Here is a 19,609-nt window from a genome sequence, read left to right as displayed (position 1 = left end):
ATTCTTTTTAGTTTTCGAAGTTAATTAGGATAATTTGAGCTTAATGCTCATAAATACTTTTCACATCTTTTAAAGTTTCATCTTTTGATTTTTAAAGCTACAATAAATGAATTAATGTTTTATAATTATATATAATTCATTATCTATTGTATATATAACTGGAGAGGGGGTGGTATGTGACCCATAATGTGCATGTGACCAATTAGAATAAAATCACTATTTTCCTTTTGAAATGTGCAATTTTTTTGCTTGGGAAATCTACATCACTTAGACTTGAGACGCAAAACACATGGAGTTCTAGTAAAGGCTTGCAATTTTGTGTGTTAGTAGTCTATCAGTCAGGGCTAGGGTCGGTACCATACGATCTATAGTGTCTGGACACTTGGTGTCATTAGTATGTATGATTTTGAAAAACATACAAAAGGCTGAAAAAATAAAAGAAACTGCTTGAGACTTCATGCTCCCACAGAGCCTATATAAAAGATACTTGCAGGATCTAGTTTCCATGATAAGTGCAATTAAACAGAAAATTACTGAAGCCTTCCACTCCTTTCTTATGGTTTAGAGCTTAAAATTAAAGTACTGGTCATTCTTTTGGTATGGTTATCCATGTCCTTGTGGAATTTATTCCATATATTCCAATATACATTCTCAGAATTAATTTGACTTCGTCTAGTCTCAAATACAGTATCCTTTCAGGAGGTTCTAAATTGATTTCTGTAGACATCCACATAGGAAACTAAGAGCTTATTCAAGTAGCTGAAACAAGATGGCATCAACAGGCATATTGTATACTGAAGAAGACGTTTATAGCATGTTCAAGGATGACTTTTAGCAGTGAATTTAGGAAATTGATTGGTGATGGTATACGTGAATTCCATTCCACCCAAACTTTACCAACTACCTAGGAACATAAACTCATCTCGGATACGGACTTCCATAATCAGCACACATGCCAAACCCAATTAAAGGGTGCTCAAACCCAGGTTAAGCAAATCGGCAGGCATGACAAAGGAATCAAATTTTAATTGTACCAGTCCAGTATGGACCGGTATTCTATCACCGACCAAGGATTGGTAACCGGCCATATAAGTCATGACTAGTTAGTAGTTGTTGTTTTATTATTATTTCTTTGGTAGTGCCTAGCAGTAATGTTTAGTAGACCACCTGATATATGGGTACCATACCAGTTCAATTAGTCATGGAAACAGGTAATAGACCAAGATTTAAATTCATTCCATACGAATACCCAAAATGATTTGACTCGCGATTTTCATTCAACAACAGGTACTGTAATTATAAATTTTTACCTCACCAAAACTAACTATCTGGGGATCCAAATTGAACCGTAACTCCGACTTTTTACCTAAGCTCATTCTAAACCAATCAAAGGATGCCCAAACTCAATTAAGCAGGTTAAATTATAACAATATGACAAATGAATCCAAACCCACTGTACATTTATTTTCTGTTTGGTCCGTTACACCAATTTTGTTATCTCATACAATTTAATCTTTGTCTTATAACCTATAGATGATCATTGTAATTCAAAAGGGAGTATTTGATGCATAATGTCGTAATCAGTATTCAGTCATTCATTAATATCTTGCGGGAAATTAGAAGTAGCTACTATTTGACTTTGTTAACCATGTGCATTTCTCTGTATGTCATTTCGATAAATGACATTGCTTCTTTCCTTTTTAATTTATATTTTCTTATAAATTGTTCCATTTAATAGGTCTTGTCTTCTCTGACTTCCATTCAATCCTACTTTGAGTTTTTCTCAGAGAGAATTGATCAGCAGTCTCAGGTAAAAAAAGTTAGGATTAACTCATTGCTTTTCTGATATTCATCTAGCTTAATTTTACAATGGGAAAAATTTTAGGAACTTGAAGAAGCTGAGATCGAAATGGAGCTTCTTAGGGAAGAGGCAGTATTTGAAGAAGCATCTGGGTTTCTGCTAGAAGAAGCAGTTCCATCTCTAACTATATCAAGTAAAGTTGCGATGTTTATCTTCTCTTCTTTCTGCTGTTGCCTTAAATTAATTAGTTAGCCTTGTGATTTTTTAGGATTTTCTCCTATCTGGCAGGTGATAAGGAGATTAACCGGCTTCATCAAATTAAGGATGAAATTAGATCCTTGTAAGTTTAAATGCCCAATAAAGTATTGTTTCTTTTTATCTGAAAATGCATGACATGGATTTGTATGCAACAACCAATTCATTCTCTCTTTTATATTCTACTGAATCTAGCTGACATGTCAAAATGCAAAGGACAACCCTATGCACTTGGTTTTCCCTTTTCTTTTGGGGTTCATAATGCAAAATGTTAGAATGGTCTATCATGCTGCTGTAATCTATGTCCCTTTAGGATCAAACTGCCTTTTACCTTGCATAGATACAAGTCATTTTATTCATTAGCTCGATTCATGATTCAGTGGGCACATGCAATTTTCTTAGATTTGAATATCTTTACATCAAATTCGGGTTCCAGCTGATTGTACAAGATATCCAAACTTAATGTGGAGCCTTCTCAACATTGACTTGTGTACGTAACTATTCATGTTGAGTATGAAGAGGCTTTTATGAAGTTCTCTATTTCAGATGATTGATATCACCAACATTTAGGTTGATTCATCTCTACCTTTGTTTTACATGATTTTACAATTGACTAAATAGGTCTGGTTTTTCTAGCTTCCTCTCAGTCTTATGCCATGTGTACTGTTCCTAATTGGATGATGAGATGATCCTTTTCTTACTGTTGATGTTGAAAAATTAGAGACAAAACAGGGTTATTCAGAATTTTGCCAAAGATTGTCAAATAGTTTCATATAAACTAAAAGCCAAGGCAAGAGAAGGAGAAAAGAAGGGTCTACCAAGATTAGTTGGACACTCAAGGGTCTTAGATGCATTCAGATGCATGATGTTATGAAATCATTGAGCATCATATTGTACTTTAGTGAGGGTCGAGGGGTTGGGCTTAGATCAGGCTTGATTTGTTTTAATTAGAGACCAGCTTATAGTTAGATTGGGTCGGGTTCAGGCGCACACCTAAGCTGCGCAATGCTTGGGCTCAGGCCTGTGCCTTGACTTCGCCCGTCTGAACCCCAATCGAGGTGCTCGGGCCCTTGCTGGACAACTGCAAGGAGACGTAAAAGAAGATCCAAAAAGATTTCATTAGAAACAATATTTTACAACGACCTTGTTAAAGTACAATATTGCAATCAATCATCATGAAGCGTTTCATTAATGTTTAACTATTGAATATAAACTAGCAGAATAAAGATCAAATTACTTTGTTTACATATAAAAAGTGATGTATAAGGCATGATCAATGCAAAATTGTACATTGTCGTTACCCTAATTTGTCTAACCATTAGGGAAAGATCAAGAAACTATAGGTTCTGGAAGTTCATGCAAACAAATATTGGATATAAGGGTCAGCAATTGTACCGTTGTAGCCCAGTGATTTAAGAAGCGCTAGGCGCCAAAAGACGCCAAGGTCCAAAAACGCCCGAGGCGCTAGGCGCTCACCCGAGCTAAGCGAGGTGCTAAAATATTAAAATATATAATATAATTAATAAATATAATTATTTAATAGTATTAAAATCAAAAAAAATATATCATTAATCTAATAAATACAAATACATTACTGTTACTAGTATATTGTTAACCAAGGTATGCAATACCATATCGTACCGATGTTTCGAGATTGGCTCGGTACGATACGGTACCGGTGTACCAAGCGGTACACTAGGGCGTACCGAGCGGTACACCCTGGTGTACCAAACAATTTTATATATTTTCTTCATTGCTGTAGCACTGTAGCACTGCTACAGTGTAATACTGTAGCACTGTGGCGGTACCGAGCGGTCTGTGTATCGGTATGTCGTCGGATCGGTACATACCGCCCGTACTGGGCGGTACCATTCGGTACTGCATACCATGCTGTTAATAGTATACTTTCAAAAGAGAAGGAAGAGGAGTGTAAAGGAAAACCGAGGGTGCAACGACAACAGTAAAAGTGAGCAGCAGTAGTGAGAGCGGCGACAGTGGCAACGGCAGCGGCAACGGGAGTGGGAGCGGCGAGCGACGACAGCGGGAGCGGCGAGCGGTGGCAGCGGCAATGAGCATTGGCAACGGCGACAACGCCAGGGCAACGAGTTGTACTAAGGGGAAGACCAGTCTGATAGAAGAAGCGAGCAATGTGCTGAATTGTTCTTCCTCTTATTTTTTTATCACAAGCATCACTTATATTTGTTTGTCTAAATTTTGAGCCTCCTGCTTGCACTTGTTGTTTCTGGGATCCTTGAAACATATATAGATCCATCGGTCCTTTTTTACCCTTCTTAGTACTCATAACTTCTTTTCCTTTTTTGTCGTATATTTTTTTCCCACTTGGGTTAATACTCATAAAATAATCTTCTTCATCCCTGAGATGTTCAACATTGTCTTCTGGTAAATTCTCATAAGATTCATTCTTTTGTGTATTCTTTTCATTCATATAACTTAGCAACTCTTCTTTTACCTCAGGTGGACACTTTTTGCAAGCTGCTGCATTCTTGAAATTTCTTACTAGATGTTGTTTTGCACGAAAAATACCATCTCTAGTAGTCTTATCGCAGAATATGCAAGTCACTGCATTTGGATCTTTCGGATCCTTCAAATAATTATACTTTCATGTAGGATCTTATTTTGATGCCATTGGAGACTCTATTGAGTTGCTCTGTACACTTGTCATTTATCTTGAAACCTAACAATAATTTCAAATAAATAAAAATTAACATTATTATAATCAAAATAATATATTATTAATCTATTAATAGTATTGAAAATTAATAATTTCAAATAAACCTAACAATATTAATAGTATACAGTATACTATTAACAGAAGGAGAAAAAGGAAGTGTAAGGGGGTGCTAACTGAGAAAAGAGGAAGCAGCAGCGGCAACGGAGTGTAAGGAGGTAGCGGCAGCAGAGTGTAAGGAGGCAGAGGCAATGGGAACAGGAGTGTAAGGAGGCAGCGGCAGCGGGAGTGTAAGGAGGCAGCAGCAGCGGGGGCGGGAGTGTAAGGAGGTAGCGGCAGCGGGAGTGTAAGGAGGCAGCGGCAGTGGGAGCGGCGACAGCAGCGAGCAGCGGGAGCAGGAGCGACGACTGTGGCAGCGTTTGCGAGCAGTGATAGCGGCGAGCAACGGGATCGGGATTGGGAGCGGTAGCGACAACGAGGGTTAGGGTTGGGTTGTCGCTGATATCGGTTTTAGTTGGTTCGATTGAACCAACTAACCACCAGAGACCAAACCAGGACCGAAGCAGACCTAAAATCCTAGTTCGGTCGTATGGTTTAACCCAAGTGCTCGCCCGAAGCGCCCAACGCCTGGGCTCCGGCGTGCGCCCAGGCGGCGCCTCTTTGAAGCGCATCGCTTGAAAGTTTAGTTAGGCTCTCGGGCCTCACCCGAGCGCCTAGGCGAGCGCCCGAGCGTCTTTTTAAATCGTTGTTGTAGCCATTGTCAATGCATATGTGGCCAATTAACAGAAACCCATATGGTTTGACTTAATAATGAGGTAGCTTTCTGAGATATATGTGATACATGTGCTGTTCTTAGTCCAGACTGTTTAGCATGGTTTAGCAGGTGGATGCTTCATGACAGGTAATTTCTGCTCCTTTGTAAATTTTTGCTCGTTTTTACTCAAAATGTGCATCAAGGTGCAGATATAAGTGAATTCTGTAACTATTGCATGTAAAGCATTAAGTAGTCATAAGGCAAGATTCATATTATGCTTCACAGAAAGAGTAGTCATAGGGCAAGATTCATATTATGCTTCAAAGAAACAGTGCAACATTTCATACTTTAGTGATTTTTATGTTTTCAGTTGTCTGGTCTCTCTTAAGTGAGTTTCCCATGTTTTGTAGGTTTTGGATAACTATGAAGAGTTTGATCTTTTCTTTTCTTTCTTTTTAAATGCCTAACTTGTTTGGTTCATAACAGATCTTGGCCTAGAGTTTTATGATTTAGTCACTGCTTTAAGTTGTTGATTGAGCTTTGGACATCTGTTGTAAATATAACTTTAAATCATAAACAATTTTTGACTAAGTTGTCCTGTTTTGCTAGAGAGAGGTCTAAACTTCGAGAAGAAATAGTAGCACGCAGGCAAAAGAAGCTTTTAATGAGGCATGCTCGTAAAAAATGCTTAGAAGAGGCAGCTTTGAGGGAAATGGAACTTCTTCAGGAGCTTGACGGGTTTCTGTTAGATGTTTTTCTTGCTTCGTTAGGTTTATCATGAGCTTTGGTCTCGTTGTGATTGCTCTAGTGTCATGCAGGGAAAGGACCAGTGAACTAGAGCATGATATTGAGAGACAACGGGAGTTGGAAAATGAACGTGCAAGAACTAGGGAACTACAATTCAACCTTGATATGGAAAAGGAAAGACAGATACAGGTATCTTTATAATAAGTTTGAGTCCATTTGTCATTTAATCCTCTGTAGCAAGAAACACTATTTCACATACAAGGATAAGTAAAGAAGTAAGAAATATGAATAGTCCTTTTCTTTCCTGTCATTTAAAATGATTTATTTTTTTCTGGGGAAAAATTTATTGTGCTTGACCAATTGCTAATCATATTGTTGTGGTTGGGTTCTTCTTCTGATGAAAACATCAGGGCTTAAAACTTTGGATATTTAGGAATCAAGTTTGGTGTGTAACAGTTGCATGGGCAAGATCTTAGATTGTTTGGCAGGCATCAGTCCACGCAACAGGCATGCTTGGATGGCCACTTGCATTTAATGTGATGATACGTTTGAAGTCATGTATCCCTAAAAATGGTGATTAGGCAAGTGGACATAGTTCATTACCTGTATCAATTTTTTCCCTGAACTTTTCTGTATTGAAACTTTAATTCACGTATAGAGTTTCAGAATAGGCTTTTACCCTAGATTAAGATGAAGAAAAGTGGGGCCAGTATTTGACACTATGAGTGAGGGAGAGATGGGCAAAACGAGATATCAAAGTTTAGGGAATACATAGATGGAGAAAACTGGAATGGTAATGTTTAGAAATCAAATGTTGGAGCACCAAGTGCATTAGTAAACAATGTGGAAGGCTGATCCCATGATGGGCATGATGGATGGGAGAGGGAAAATGATGTCATAAAGGGAGGGGAGATACAGATATTTCATTTGCTCTACTCATATGAGACTCGATGTCTAATGGGCTTGATTACGTCTATTTGCCTGATCTCAACTAAGGCTAGATCAGAATCAAAGTCAGGTCTAGTTTTCAAACGAAGAATCAGCTTGAAAGCCTAACTATTCAGCCAACTTCAGGTAGCGCATGGCAACATACCCAATTGGTACAGTCTAGTTGCTAGTATGTGTATCATATGAGACTCGATTTCTAGTGGGTTGGATTAGGTCTGTTTGCCTGATCTCAACGGAGGCTAGATCAGAATTGAAGTCAGGTCTAGCAATTGGTACAGTCTAGTTGCAAATATGTGTATCGTATGAGACTAGATTTCTGGTGGGTTGAATTAGGTCTGTCTGCCAGATCTCAACCAGGGCTGTATCAGAATTGAAGCCTGGTCTAGTTTTCAAGCCCAGGAACAGCTTCAGGACCTAAATATTTGGGTACAGCATGGCAACATACCCAATTGGTACAGTCTAGTTTCAAATGTGTCTTTGAATACCAGATGTTTGCTTTTTTATCCATCTGTGGTCAAGTAAGAATTCAATCACATGTATCTTATCATAGTATCTAATGGTGAATTTTTAACATCCGATCAATATTCTTCAAATATCTTGTTTCTTTACAAAGAAAATGGGAAATTTATAAAATCATAAAGAAAATTTTGTATTGCAAGCAGTCTATATGGCTAACAGATATACTTGCATCTTATCTTAGCATCTTGTTATGCTATTGGATTTTTACCACGAGATGGAATGGAATAAACTGCACTGTTCATATAAAGTTTTTAACTTGTTACTTGTGTTCAAGACAGTATGTAATCCTTGGCTTCTTTGTGACTTACCCTAAATGCTATAAAGAGAGCTTGATATATTCTACCCATTGACAGAAAGAACTTCAAAGGGAATTGGAGCAGGTTGAATCTGGAACTCGATCTTTTCGTAGAGAGTTTTCATCTAATCCCAGCAGGTAAGCTTTTTAAAGTGCTTACACTTTGTGCAGTTAATTTTGTTAAAATTTTGACATGGATAGTAGGATTTTATCTTGAACATAAATTTTGGGAATTATATGGATTTTCTATTTTATGCTGGTGATTGACATGCTTCACTTATTTATTACCTTTGTCAGGCTTATAAAAAACAGCAGCCTAATGCACAAGATTCCTACTAATGTAAGTGTTAAGGAGGGTCAACATAGGGCCATTCTATGCTCCTAATATGTTTTACCAAGAAATGGTATTCTACAAGAAGAGTTGGTTACCAATTATCTATTTTCAGTCATGGCTTTGACCAAAATCCAAATAGCTATTGATGTTCCTTAAGTACTCAAAGGTTCTTGGTCCATTGTTTACATATTCATAGGTAAAATTCAGTCAGCCTTGGACTGACTTAGTAAATCTCAGTCTGGTGCTGATACCCACAGCAATTGGATTGGAATGATACCGATATGGATCGACGTATTGACGCTTGGTACAGGTTGTATTAGTCATACCAGAGAGATTGTGTGAGAGAGAGCTAAGGGAAAGCTTAGAGGACGGAAAGAAAACAAAAAATATAATTTAATAGACAACTGTCAGAAGTTGTCAAAAAAATGAAAATGGTTTAAAAAATTTAATTCAAGAGATACACTCAACACCACAATGGTCTGGGTACTGATTCTTGATTGGACCAGTACTAGAAAATACCAGTTGGTTCGAACCATGTGCGACCATATTTGAAGACTTTTTTATCACAAGGGGAATTAGACTTTTCCAAGAAAGGGAATTCATGTCTTATTCAAGCATTTTGGAAGAATGAAATTACTCTTATCAGTTTTTGTTTGTTTGCTAATCAGCGGCAATAAATGTTCTCAATAATTCATGTCACATGCATCATCATCATCGCACGCACATAATATGCTTTGACACACTAAAATTAAAATGCAAAAACTTATATATAAACAAGAAATGCAATTACAGTATTCAAGAAGACAAAATGAGGTGTTTAAGAATGATGAAATCTTAGAAGTTTAGAAACTTTAATCTTGATCGAAACAAGAGCCTGATCTAGGATATTGTCATCGAGGAAAATTGATTTAATTAGGAAGCACTCAAACCCAATCTGTTATTTATTGATTAAATTTTATTAATATAACATTCAAGATAAATTTGGAAACGATCTAAGTCCAATGATTACTTGTACTATTGCCCCTTAATAAAACATTATTTTATTTATTAACTACAAAGTTCAATTACAACCTAAGTCAATCTGATTATTAATATTCTAGACCCAAATGAAAAGTTCTTATGATCTGTTCTTCTGTCAAAATCAATCCTAGCTGCTGCTGTGTCAGTGATGATAATTGCTTCAACTACAGCAACAAATCTGTCAAGCCTTTTGTAACGCACATGCTCTTTTATTAAATTCTATATATAATTATATTTGGAATGATTAAATTCAGTTTATTAAAGAACAGGGGATGATATACAAGGACATTAGCACAATCATATATGTTACTTTGAAGGACCTTTTGTGAGCATCAGTTTTGACATACTAAATAAAAATGGACTTGTATATCAACATATATAAATCAAAATGGAGTCCAATGGAGTAAATTAATTTAATCAGTTTGTTATTTTTAATAGTAAATTAGTTATTTTTTGTTATTTTCAATTATGAGTTATATACTAATATTCAAAGCATCAAAATCATTCGAAGAACTTTAGTGAAACTGGTTTAAGTTCACAATGAGCTAAGGAAACACCGGAATATCCACATGGTCATCCACATGGTCAGCACATTATGATTATAGAAAGAAATTCTTGACCTCATTGATCCGCCCAATTCTTATGTTTACAAACTTTAGGTTTTTTTGGATTGTATTAAATTGGACATGATATAGAGTAGAATATGTTATCTATGTGGACTTAATTCTTTTTCATATTAATGAGGGAAGATTTTGATCGTCTGTCAGAGGTGGAGGATCAAAGCAGAATTGGTTTGTCTGAAGTGCATGGCAATTTCTCGAATGGGCTGAGGTGGCTTAAGCTAGGTGCAATCTAGCTGGCAAGATCCGAGGTGATGTCCAAGGTGAGCGCACCAAGCTAGTTGCCCTGCAAACAAAGTGAGGGTTGGGAATGTGCCCGCAAACTCTCCTGGCTTCTAAAACATATCTAAGTTAGCAATCTAGATGAGCTAGAGAGTACTAAGGCTTAAGAGAGAGAGAGAGAGAGAGAGAGAGAGAGAGAGAGAGAGAGTTCAAACCCTTTGTGCCATGTGAGGCCCCATTCACAATGTCGTAGTTGTAATAGCCAAGCCATTGGTGAAAATTTTTCAAATTCTTAAGGTCATAGAGAATATTCTGTGTTTTGATACTAATCTTATCACGAATTGGTGATGGCGTATCAGTTAGCTGGTTTCTGTGGCATGGCAACTGACCTATATCAGGCTATGACCATTGAGCTGACTTGATGATGGGTCAACCTAGTCGAGTTAGACTGCAACGCGTCCGTCGAGCTGACATGACGGCTAAACCATGCTACGATGATGTTCGCTTTGCTGACATGGTAATGTGTTGATTTAGGTAAGCTGAGCTATGGACCGGGTAATATACCAACCAAGTTGAGCTACAACAGTGTCCACCAACCTACTTCTATTGTGGCTCTTATCTTATGTGTCAGCTTTCGGTTGGGGTAGGCTCATTTTTCCCACATCACATGGAGTATAATCTATGCCTACGAAAAGTCTGACCATCCCTGTAGGATTAACACGTTTGAAACAGTCTGACCTTCCCTTCTTTTCCTTCATCTCTCCATCTGTTCCTTCTGTTCTCTTTTTTTGTCCCTTCCTTTCCACTGCTGCCTCACCATTTCTTCCCTTATGTCACTGGTATATTTCATATTCTGCTATAGTTTGATAGTATGCCTTGTTGTCATTATTGAACATTTAAGTTGAGGTTAAGCTTCGGTGTCACAGTAGGGCTGCTATTGTAACGTAGACATCCAGTATTTAAGTAGTGGCCAAATCTCGTTGCATACAGCGTAAAATTGTATACATTTACTTTTCCGAAACCCTTGCTTGGTGGACCATTGTGTGAATGATCCTTTTACTGCTTTTTTTTTTTATATTATTTGGATAATTATCTGACAGACTGTTGATTCACTTGGTTATCATGTGTCTCCTTTCCAAGCACCAGCTATTAATGGACGACTTGTCATTAAAAAAAGGATTTTCTTGGAACTCTTCTCATTAATTCATCTGCAGTCTGCTATTATCACAAGCATCTTTATTTCTGCTTTATGCTATTTTCTCATTCATGGTGGTCGTAGTCGCTCTAGGGAAAGATACCGTGACAGAGATAACGGGAGGTCGGGACAAGAGGCGAACTTAAGGTCAAGCAGCAGAGGCCATGATGGTGGTGCTCCACAGATGACGACCACTATTTCCACTGGATCATCTGCGGGGCCAACTGTAGTGCTTGCTGGGTCAAGATCATTCTCAGGTCAGCTTCCAACAATTTTGCAATCAAGGGACCGTGCAGATGAACGTACCTCCAACTATGAAGATGCTATCGAGGGAAGCAGGGATTCGGGTGATACAAGTAGCATCGGTGACTCAGAATCGGGTTCAGCATTTGATGGTTTACCTGGTACCTTTGGGACAGCTCCCAGGCATGGATCCCGGGGCAGCAAGTCAAGGCAAATCGTTGAGCGGAGAGAAAGAGATGGTAGACGAGAAGGTAAATGGGAAAGAAAGCATTCTTGAAGAATTATCGTACAAAATAATCACCTAGGGATATCCTAGAGAAGAAAAATGGCCTACAAGTATTGAGAATTCAACATCAGAGAACACTTCCTGATATTCTATCGAAGGTAAGTTGAGCCTAATTTGGTTTGTGGATATTCTTTTCCTGTCGGCACGAGCATGTTTTCCTCATTGAAGCTTTTGATGAGAAATATGTGTGATCACGGAAGAACAGAAACAGCCGTAATCCTAGTGCTTTCTTTCTCACTCTAGTAAATTGATTCAAGTAACCTCATTTCTGTTTTCCTCATTGAAGCATTTGATGAGAAATGTGTGTGATCATGGAAGAACAGAAACAGCCGTATTCCTAGTGTGTTCATTCTCACTCTCGTAATTGATTCAAGTAACCTCATTTCCAATATTAACTGACGCTTCTTCTCATGATGCATTGGAATTTGGCTGATATGATTCATGACGAGTTAACATTTATAAAGTTCGCAGGTGATCAGGCATACTAGTCAATAGTTACGGGGAAAAGTCAATAGAGGTGTGGAGATTCTCCGCCGCCTCCGCCGCTCTCTGCCTCTTCTGATGGTTCGTCTGAGCATCATCTCCATCAACTCTCACCCTCCCCTCCCGATCCTGTATGACTCTTTTTATCTTTTTCTCTTTTGCAGCCAAAAAAATTGGTTAGTGATGGCTCTTATCTAAAACTAGCAAACACAAAGAACCGCACAAGATAGCAATGAAACTGCTGTGATGCAAGTTTTTGTTGAGACATTCCATGATTAGTGCATTGTTACAGTTTGAGTTCATGTGTCAGCATCTTATACATCTTTTAATATAATATTTTTATTTGGATGATTTTGCCAAAGCATTCTATTTTTTTTTACTTTTTCAGAGCCTCTCATTTTTATATTTTCAAAGAGCTCATCCCATTTGTAAAAAGAGTAAAATATCATTTTTAAAAAATGGTATTTTTTTGGGGCCAAAAGTCGGTTTGGACTAAGGCAGGAGTAACAGTATTTTTAAATAAATAAAATAGAGTTATAAACGGAACAAAAATAAGTTTCATTGAAAAATATTGTAGTTGAACGTGTTTAAGATTTTAGTAATTTATCATAATCTTTGTCACTTATTTAAAAAAGAAAAAAGTAGATCGATCCATGCTTGAGCTAAACTACTTTTTTTGACATAGCTGTATAAAGATGCCGAATAATCATTTAGATCTCGCTCAAAGATGCCACACCTCTTTCAAACAAATCTGTAAATTTTTTTGTGGGCGTCAATGCCAGTAGAGGATATGATGAGTTCAAAAGAAGCGTGTAGCAATATGTTAATCCTATATTAATAAATTCAAGCATTTGTGACATGCATGAGTCATGAACATCAACCAAAAAGATTTATAAATTAATAAGACTATATCACAGATATATTTACAATAATTGATTCGTAATTTACATGTATTGATGATATATTAATGCCATAAAAAAATAATCATGTCAATTATATATATAATATATATGCATATTCAAATATTTATTCTTATTCTAGTAAAGAACACATCATGATGTTATATCACATAACAATAACAATAACAATGATCAAATCTCGACACAAGTATGAATCCATGCATCATGAAAAATCATTCTAGAAAGCTTCATGAATTGATAATATAGTGAGAGAGATCAATAAAATAAAATACAAAATAATAGAACTTTGTGGAAGAGATAAGAAAGTTTCCTTCATCATGAAATCATATTTTATGAAAAAATAAGACATACAAAACGAATTAAATCCCTACCTTGATCATTGCCCTATCGGCTGCTTTTCTCTTTCTTTGATGGTTATGCTCTTCTTTTATGATAGGCCTTAAAATTGATTTAATTGAGTTTCGATAAAATAAAAAATAAAAAATTACAGCTGCCAACCATTATTATCATTTTTAAAAGTAAAGACTCCTTAAGTATTTTTGAAAATGAGGAACACTATTCCAGAAAAAAAAAAAAAAAAAACTCAAAACTTATGACTTCCCTCATGAAATCACCCATGAAAATTTCTTAAATTTTTTTGAAAAAAAAAAAAAACTAGGTGATGCGAAAAAGACTAGTAAAGCTTCCCAGAAATGACATAAACCAGATCTAAAGACAAAGGTTCCTTTGTTAGTCCTATTAGTGACAACCAATTCTTCTAGCATTGGTTGAAACTACATCACTAATGAATCAGAGAAGTCAATTCTTGAAAGTACATTACTAACGAAAAAGAGAAAAAGTTATTTGTAGGTTTATGGCAATTGCTGTCCTTAAGAGCAGCATTTGAGTTCAGGGAGGAGTTGAATAATCTTCTAGCATCCGACACAATATAAGAGACACCGAAGATGGAAGACAACAGCAAGGGTATGAATTCATCATTCTCGCTAGTATTGGGACAAGAAGATTTCCTTTTCTTTCTTTTCCTTTTAAATGTAAGTTTAGATCTCAGGGTTTCTACAGGCAAAATGCGGAAGGTGAAACATTGTCGATAAAGACTTCACTGATTCCCCCAAGTAGCAAATAAATACTTCACTGAATCAATGACTAACATAATGTGAGTGATTGCATAGTTAAAATGGAAGGTGGAGAAAATTGATAAAAACTGATAAAATCACAAGTGATCTCAATGCACTAGCCGATGGAATTAGTAAATGGATGAGCGTTGGAACATAGTATGAAAACATAGTCATACAACTCAGTTTGTACTGAAAAATAGCTTCAGTGAAACACAGAATGTCATCCATGTTTCAAAATCATGGTTTCATATTTGAAGTTGCAAACATTTCAGAGAAAATGACAAAATGAACCACAGAACAAGACCTATAAAAAAGGGAAACTATTTGAAGAAGTATATTGATAAATAAATGCAGGTTATATATAGTGATACAGAGAATTTAAAACAACTGGAGTTAGAAAGGTTCACAAAAATACTGAGAGAAGAATACAGGCATACAGTGTGGCCAAAGTACTCATTAACGACAGAATTGGATTAGTGAACCAATAAAATGACATAAGCAGAGAAGGCACATTCACTAAAACCAAGTGCAGAACATTTTAAAAGACGTAGATTTGGGTAGGTAAATGTAGCAAAGTGCAAATCTCCTAAAATGGATGCATATGGTGAATATATCAGTACAGAAAGCAGTTTTAATTCAATAAAATGCAGTAGAGGACTAGAATGCACATCTATTCTTGGGAGTCTAATATGCAAATCCAAACATATTCTTCTTTTTTTTCCCCTTCTGCAGAGGAAAATGATTATTTTATTGCTTATATCCAAGTAGTTAGATAGTTTGAGCATCCAGATTGCTCCCAACTGATTAGAAAAAGGATTACCTAACTATCTTAATCCACATCTCTAAAAGAGTGCTATTTCAATGCATATTGTCTAAATCAAACAACTTTTCATCACCTTGTTAGAGCTTGGCACTTCATAGGTCAATCAAATTCCCCATCTACATGTTAAAATTATGATTTTATACTTCTAGTAGATCACAGAGGAATGCAATCAAACCACCTGTTCAACATTTCATAAAGGAACTCCATGAAAAATCTTGGCAAGTTAACGAGCATAAAAGGTCACTAGAGGCTTTACACAAAATTTTATTCTCTTATTATTGCTGCTTGTAAGTAAACTCAAATAATAATATTGCAGATAATAATCACAATGATATGTACAAAGTTACAAAATCTTTCATGCAAGTACCATTAAGACAAAGTGAAGAACTTTGTGTTGTAGGAGAGTACCTTTCATGAGTGCTTGCTTGATTGCCCACATATGTAATCTCAATCCCCTCACTTTAGATGCGACCAACATTAACTTGGTTTCAAAACTCTTTCTCTAGTGTAAACTTCAGAGGAAAGATCTCATTCTTTGGTGGGTACAGATAAAAGGTAAACCACAGTTGCATGCTTCCTTCTGAACAAAACAACAAAAATATGCAATACTTACTTTTCTAAAGCATATTATTTGACTGACCAGCAACTACTGTACAATCATGTGTTTTCAAACATTGCAAAATTTTATTATACAAGTAACTGTCTGGTTTGACACCATCTTCAATCATTCTCTCATAAAACATATTGGCTTCAGCTAATCTTCCAACCGCACAGAATTTACAGATCAAAATGCTGTATGCCACAACATCAGGCAACAAGCCCCTGCTAATAGCACAGTGAAAAGCCAGTGAAGCTTCCTCCAGCCGTTCTTGCTTGCAAAATCCATCGATCAGGACACTGTAACCAACAATGTTAGGGTGGATTCTATGTTGTAACATCAATTCATGTAGTTCCATGGCATTTTCCATCCTTTCAGCTTTAAAGTACCCATCTACCAAGCAACTATAGGTCACCACATTAGGCCAGGTACCATGATCAAGCATCTTATCGAACAATAACTTTGCCTCATTCATTCTGCCTTCTTTACAAAATGCATGAATTAGAATTGTATAACTTACAGTGTTCGGTTGAAAAGCTTTACAAATCAATTTTTCAAAAACGTCAGTAGCTTCATTCAATCTTCCCAGATAACACAAGCCAGTGACGATTGTATTACAAGTCACGATGTCAGGCTTCAATCCAAGTTTTGTTAGCTGGGTAATCAATTTCAACGCCCCTTCCACTTGACCCTCCTTGAAAAGAGAATTGATGAGAACATTATAAATAAATATATCAGGCTCAACACCATTCCTTAGCATCATCTCATAAATTTTGAAACCAACAATCAAATTACCATGTTTACACAAACAGTCAATTAAGCTACAATACGTTAAAGCATCTGGGATTATGCCCCTTTTCAGGATTTGAAAGAATAAGTTGGTTGCATCATGCAATCTCCCTTCATTTGCCATTCCTTTGATAAGCACAGTAAAAGTAACTATATCTGCTTTAATATTATTTGCTCCCAATAGTCTGTATATTCTGACTGCATCTCCGAGTCTCTTCATGCTACAGCATCCATCCAATAGCATATTATAAGGAACAATGCTAGCTTCCAAGCCCAACTTGAAAAACAACCTAAGTGCATCACGAATCCTGCCCCACCTGCAGAGACCCTTTACAAGCAAAACATGAACTACTATATCAGGATGGTTGCCCATCCTTATCGCATGTTTATATAGATCAAATGCTTCTATCAGGTTCCCATCACTACAGAGGCCATCAATTAGGCTACTATATGTTAAAATGTTTGGCTCAAGCAGCTTCTTCACCATCAAAGATAAAACTCCATAAGCCTCGGCAACTCGACCATCCTGACACAGCCCGTGGATCAGAATGCTGTAGGTCACGGAACTGGGTGCCACACCATCATCCACCATTCTCTTATAAAACACAAAGGCCTTCTTTACATCCCTGAGTCTAACATACCCATCCATGAGCGAACTGAAGACCACCACATCTGGCTTGAGTCCATCGCCTACTGCCCTATGAAAAAGACCATTCCCCTCCTCCATTCTGCCTTTCTTGCAGAATGCATCTATGAGGATAGCATAAACTATCAAATCAGGATTTGTTCCCTTCTCCACCATCAGCTCAAAAATCTTAACTGCAGCATCCAATCTGCCCTCTTTACAGCAAGAGCGGATCAAAGTACTATATGTGACCACGCTTGGCTCAGGACCAATTTCTAAAGCCAAGTAGAAAATATCAAATGCTACACTGATCCGATTCTGCTTGCACAGAGTATTCAGAAGCCTGTTTAGTTCAAGAATTTGGAGCACAGAACCTCTCTCCATTAATCTCCTGTGAAATTTTAAAGCAACTCCAGCATATCCCTTCTCCAAAAGTTTACTCATTACAGCGCTGTAAAGATCTGGACATTGTTCATGCATTTCCAATACTGCATCCATTTTACCCATATCGACTAAAGAATCCAAAAGTTGTGAGATAACGGTGCGAGAAGCCGAGACACACATCCTGCGTGCCCGCAGAAAGACCTGCAAGGACTGGCCGGTCATCCCGGAGCCAGAGTGGCATTTCAACAAACAGTTGTAGGTCATAGGGGCATCGAGATGACACGCACCCGGGAACAGGGAGAGGATGTCTGAGAAGTTGAAGTCCCGACCCATCAGATCCACGATGCGGCGCGGCACGCGGAACATGTGGCTCCGGAAGGAGACGAGGGCGGCGGCAACGGAGAGGGAGGGAGGCGACGCGGAGTTCGAACCATCAGAAGAAACAGAGAGCGGAGGGTGCGAAAAACGGAATCAGCGTGGTCGGGGAGGAAGCCAGAGGCGGAGGAGACGACGGTGGTGGGGTGGTAGGGAGAGGGAGTGGAGGAGGAAAGAGGAAGCACGGGGGAGTTGGACCAGCAGAGGACTACCATGGCAGCACAATAACTAACTATTTATATGTCTTGCTGGCTTTCGTTCCTGCAAACTCGGGATAGGAGTACGATTCCTAAAGTAAACGTGGAGAGAGCTGCACGGTCCGGATCATCATCATCATCATCATCAAAAAAAGGCTGGTCGGGTAGGATCGTGCCACGTTTAACTACTTCTTTCTCGTCGTTTAATTCTCTGGGAAGAAATCAATACACAAAACACATCCATCGACGACGGTGTTAAAAATATTTATATACGTGACATCAAAAATCAAAGCACATCGATCTATAATTTAAATTTTTTTTTTTACTATCTTGTAATCTACTCGTAAATACAATAACAAAATCTCTCATCGGTCAGTGTTAGAAGAGATCAGTTGTTTTGAATCAAAGTAACGTACAAATGACAGTAGTCCGAAAGAGAAAGCATCCAACACCTCACAAATTGTCGAGAATCTATTAATATCTTCAACATCTACTTCCTTGTGAGACAGACTACGGAGTCTAACATCTCTTTCTATTTGCAGGCCACACGAACACAATCTCTATTAGTCTCTATATAATCACTCATAATTTTTTTCTCCCTTAATATAAATTAATTATAATAATAATATATTTATTTAAATTAGTATTTTTATTTGTGTATTATTATTAAGAAAATGATTAAAATTAATTTTATTAATTATCTGAATAAGTTAAAAAATTTATATATTATTTAAATTATTAACTAATTTGTTTTCTAATGAGTGGTGTGATTTTTATAAAGTAAATAGTTCAAATTTTATTTTTATCTGTGAACCAACAAAAACAAATATTATTATTTTTTATATATGTAAAAATAAAATTAAAATTAAAATAAAATAATTGTTTACCTTTATGGAAGAGTTAATCTTATGGGTTCCCCTTCTCTCTTTTCTTTTCTTATAGGAGTCCTCTTTCTCTTTTTTCTTATCGAAGGATCGAAGAATTTTGATCCTTTATTTTTTTTAATCAATTTTAATTCATATTTTGAAATATTTAATATTATAATTATTAAAATTTTATGATGCATAATAATATTTTATTTTTTTAAAATATTATAATTAATAAATAATGATATTTAATTTATGATATTAGAATGATTATTTGACTTATAATGATCTCTTAAATTTAAATAAATTTTAAGATTGATTTTTATTTTAAGATTAATAGAATAATTATAATTCATTTAATTAAATATATCTATGTTTTAAGGATTATGTGTGAATATATGTGATTTAATTAGTTTTAAATTTAAGATGATGAGTCTAAATTATTTAATTAATAGATTTAAGTTAGTTATTTTTAATAATTAAAAATATTAAAATCTAATTTAATA

At 36.5% G+C, this 19,609-nt stretch overlaps 2 protein-coding genes across 22 annotated transcripts in view; one reads left to right on the top strand and one right to left on the bottom strand.

Annotated features, from left to right (window-relative positions):
* LOC103983860 (uncharacterized) overlaps positions 1–12,762 on the top strand; it is a 38,333-nt gene extending 25,571 nt beyond the window's left edge. For 4 of the 19 annotated variants that reach the window (XR_010496746.1, XR_010496759.1, XR_010496757.1 and 1 more), the window contains 8 exons: positions 1,739–1,810; positions 1,886–1,994; positions 2,090–2,141; positions 6,109–6,237; positions 6,318–6,435; positions 8,067–8,146; positions 11,484–12,026; positions 12,400–12,762. Coding sequence is in view for 2 of the 19 variants with exons in the window: in XM_065152305.1 (XP_065008377.1) it covers positions 1,739–1,810; positions 1,886–1,994; positions 2,090–2,141; positions 6,109–6,237; positions 6,318–6,435; positions 8,067–8,146; positions 11,484–11,919 (996 nt within the window). In the remaining 17 variants the exon portion in view is untranslated. Of the gene's footprint in view, positions 1–1,738; positions 1,811–1,885; positions 1,995–2,069; positions 2,142–6,108; positions 6,249–6,317; positions 6,436–8,066; positions 8,147–10,129; positions 10,246–11,483; positions 12,194–12,214; positions 12,302–12,392 lie in introns of those variants that run through there. The other 15 variants (XR_010496755.1, XR_010496752.1, XR_010496753.1 and 12 more) reach the window with 15 other exon arrangements.
* Positions 12,763–15,626: 2,864 nt separating this feature from the next.
* LOC103983859 (putative pentatricopeptide repeat-containing protein At1g31840) lies at positions 15,627–18,260 on the bottom strand. 3 transcript variants are annotated; one of them, XM_018825753.2, is made up of 2 exons: positions 17,953–18,260; positions 15,627–17,875 (listed from the first exon to the last, which is right to left on the bottom strand). In XM_018825753.2, exon 2 carries the CDS (start codon positions 17,843–17,845, stop codon positions 15,887–15,889), a length of 1,959 nt encoding a protein of 652 aa, XP_018681298.2. In that variant the 5' UTR covers positions 17,846–17,875; positions 17,953–18,260; the 3' UTR covers positions 15,627–15,886. The 3 variants fall into 3 exon arrangements, with proteins under 3 accessions (XP_018681298.2, XP_009399449.2, XP_009399448.2); XM_009401174.3 differs by having other exon boundaries at positions 15,627–17,866; XM_009401173.3 differs by having other exon boundaries at positions 15,627–18,260.
* Positions 18,261–19,609: the final 1,349 nt, after the last annotated feature.

This window comes from Musa acuminata, chromosome BXJ3-5 (assembly GCF_036884655.1).
Source record: "Musa acuminata AAA Group cultivar baxijiao chromosome BXJ3-5, Cavendish_Baxijiao_AAA, whole genome shotgun sequence".
Lineage (NCBI taxonomy): Eukaryota > Viridiplantae > Streptophyta > Magnoliopsida > Zingiberales > Musaceae > Musa > Musa acuminata.
Note: the sequence above shows the minus strand (reverse complement) of the source record. Positions and strands in the feature narration are given on the sequence as shown.

Bases quoted from the DNA above. Each gene is read 5' to 3' on its own strand.
- LOC103983859 (XM_009401173.3), bottom strand. From the start codon at position 18,031: ATGTTCCGCGTGCCGCGCCGCATCGTGGATCTGATGGGTCGGGACTTC.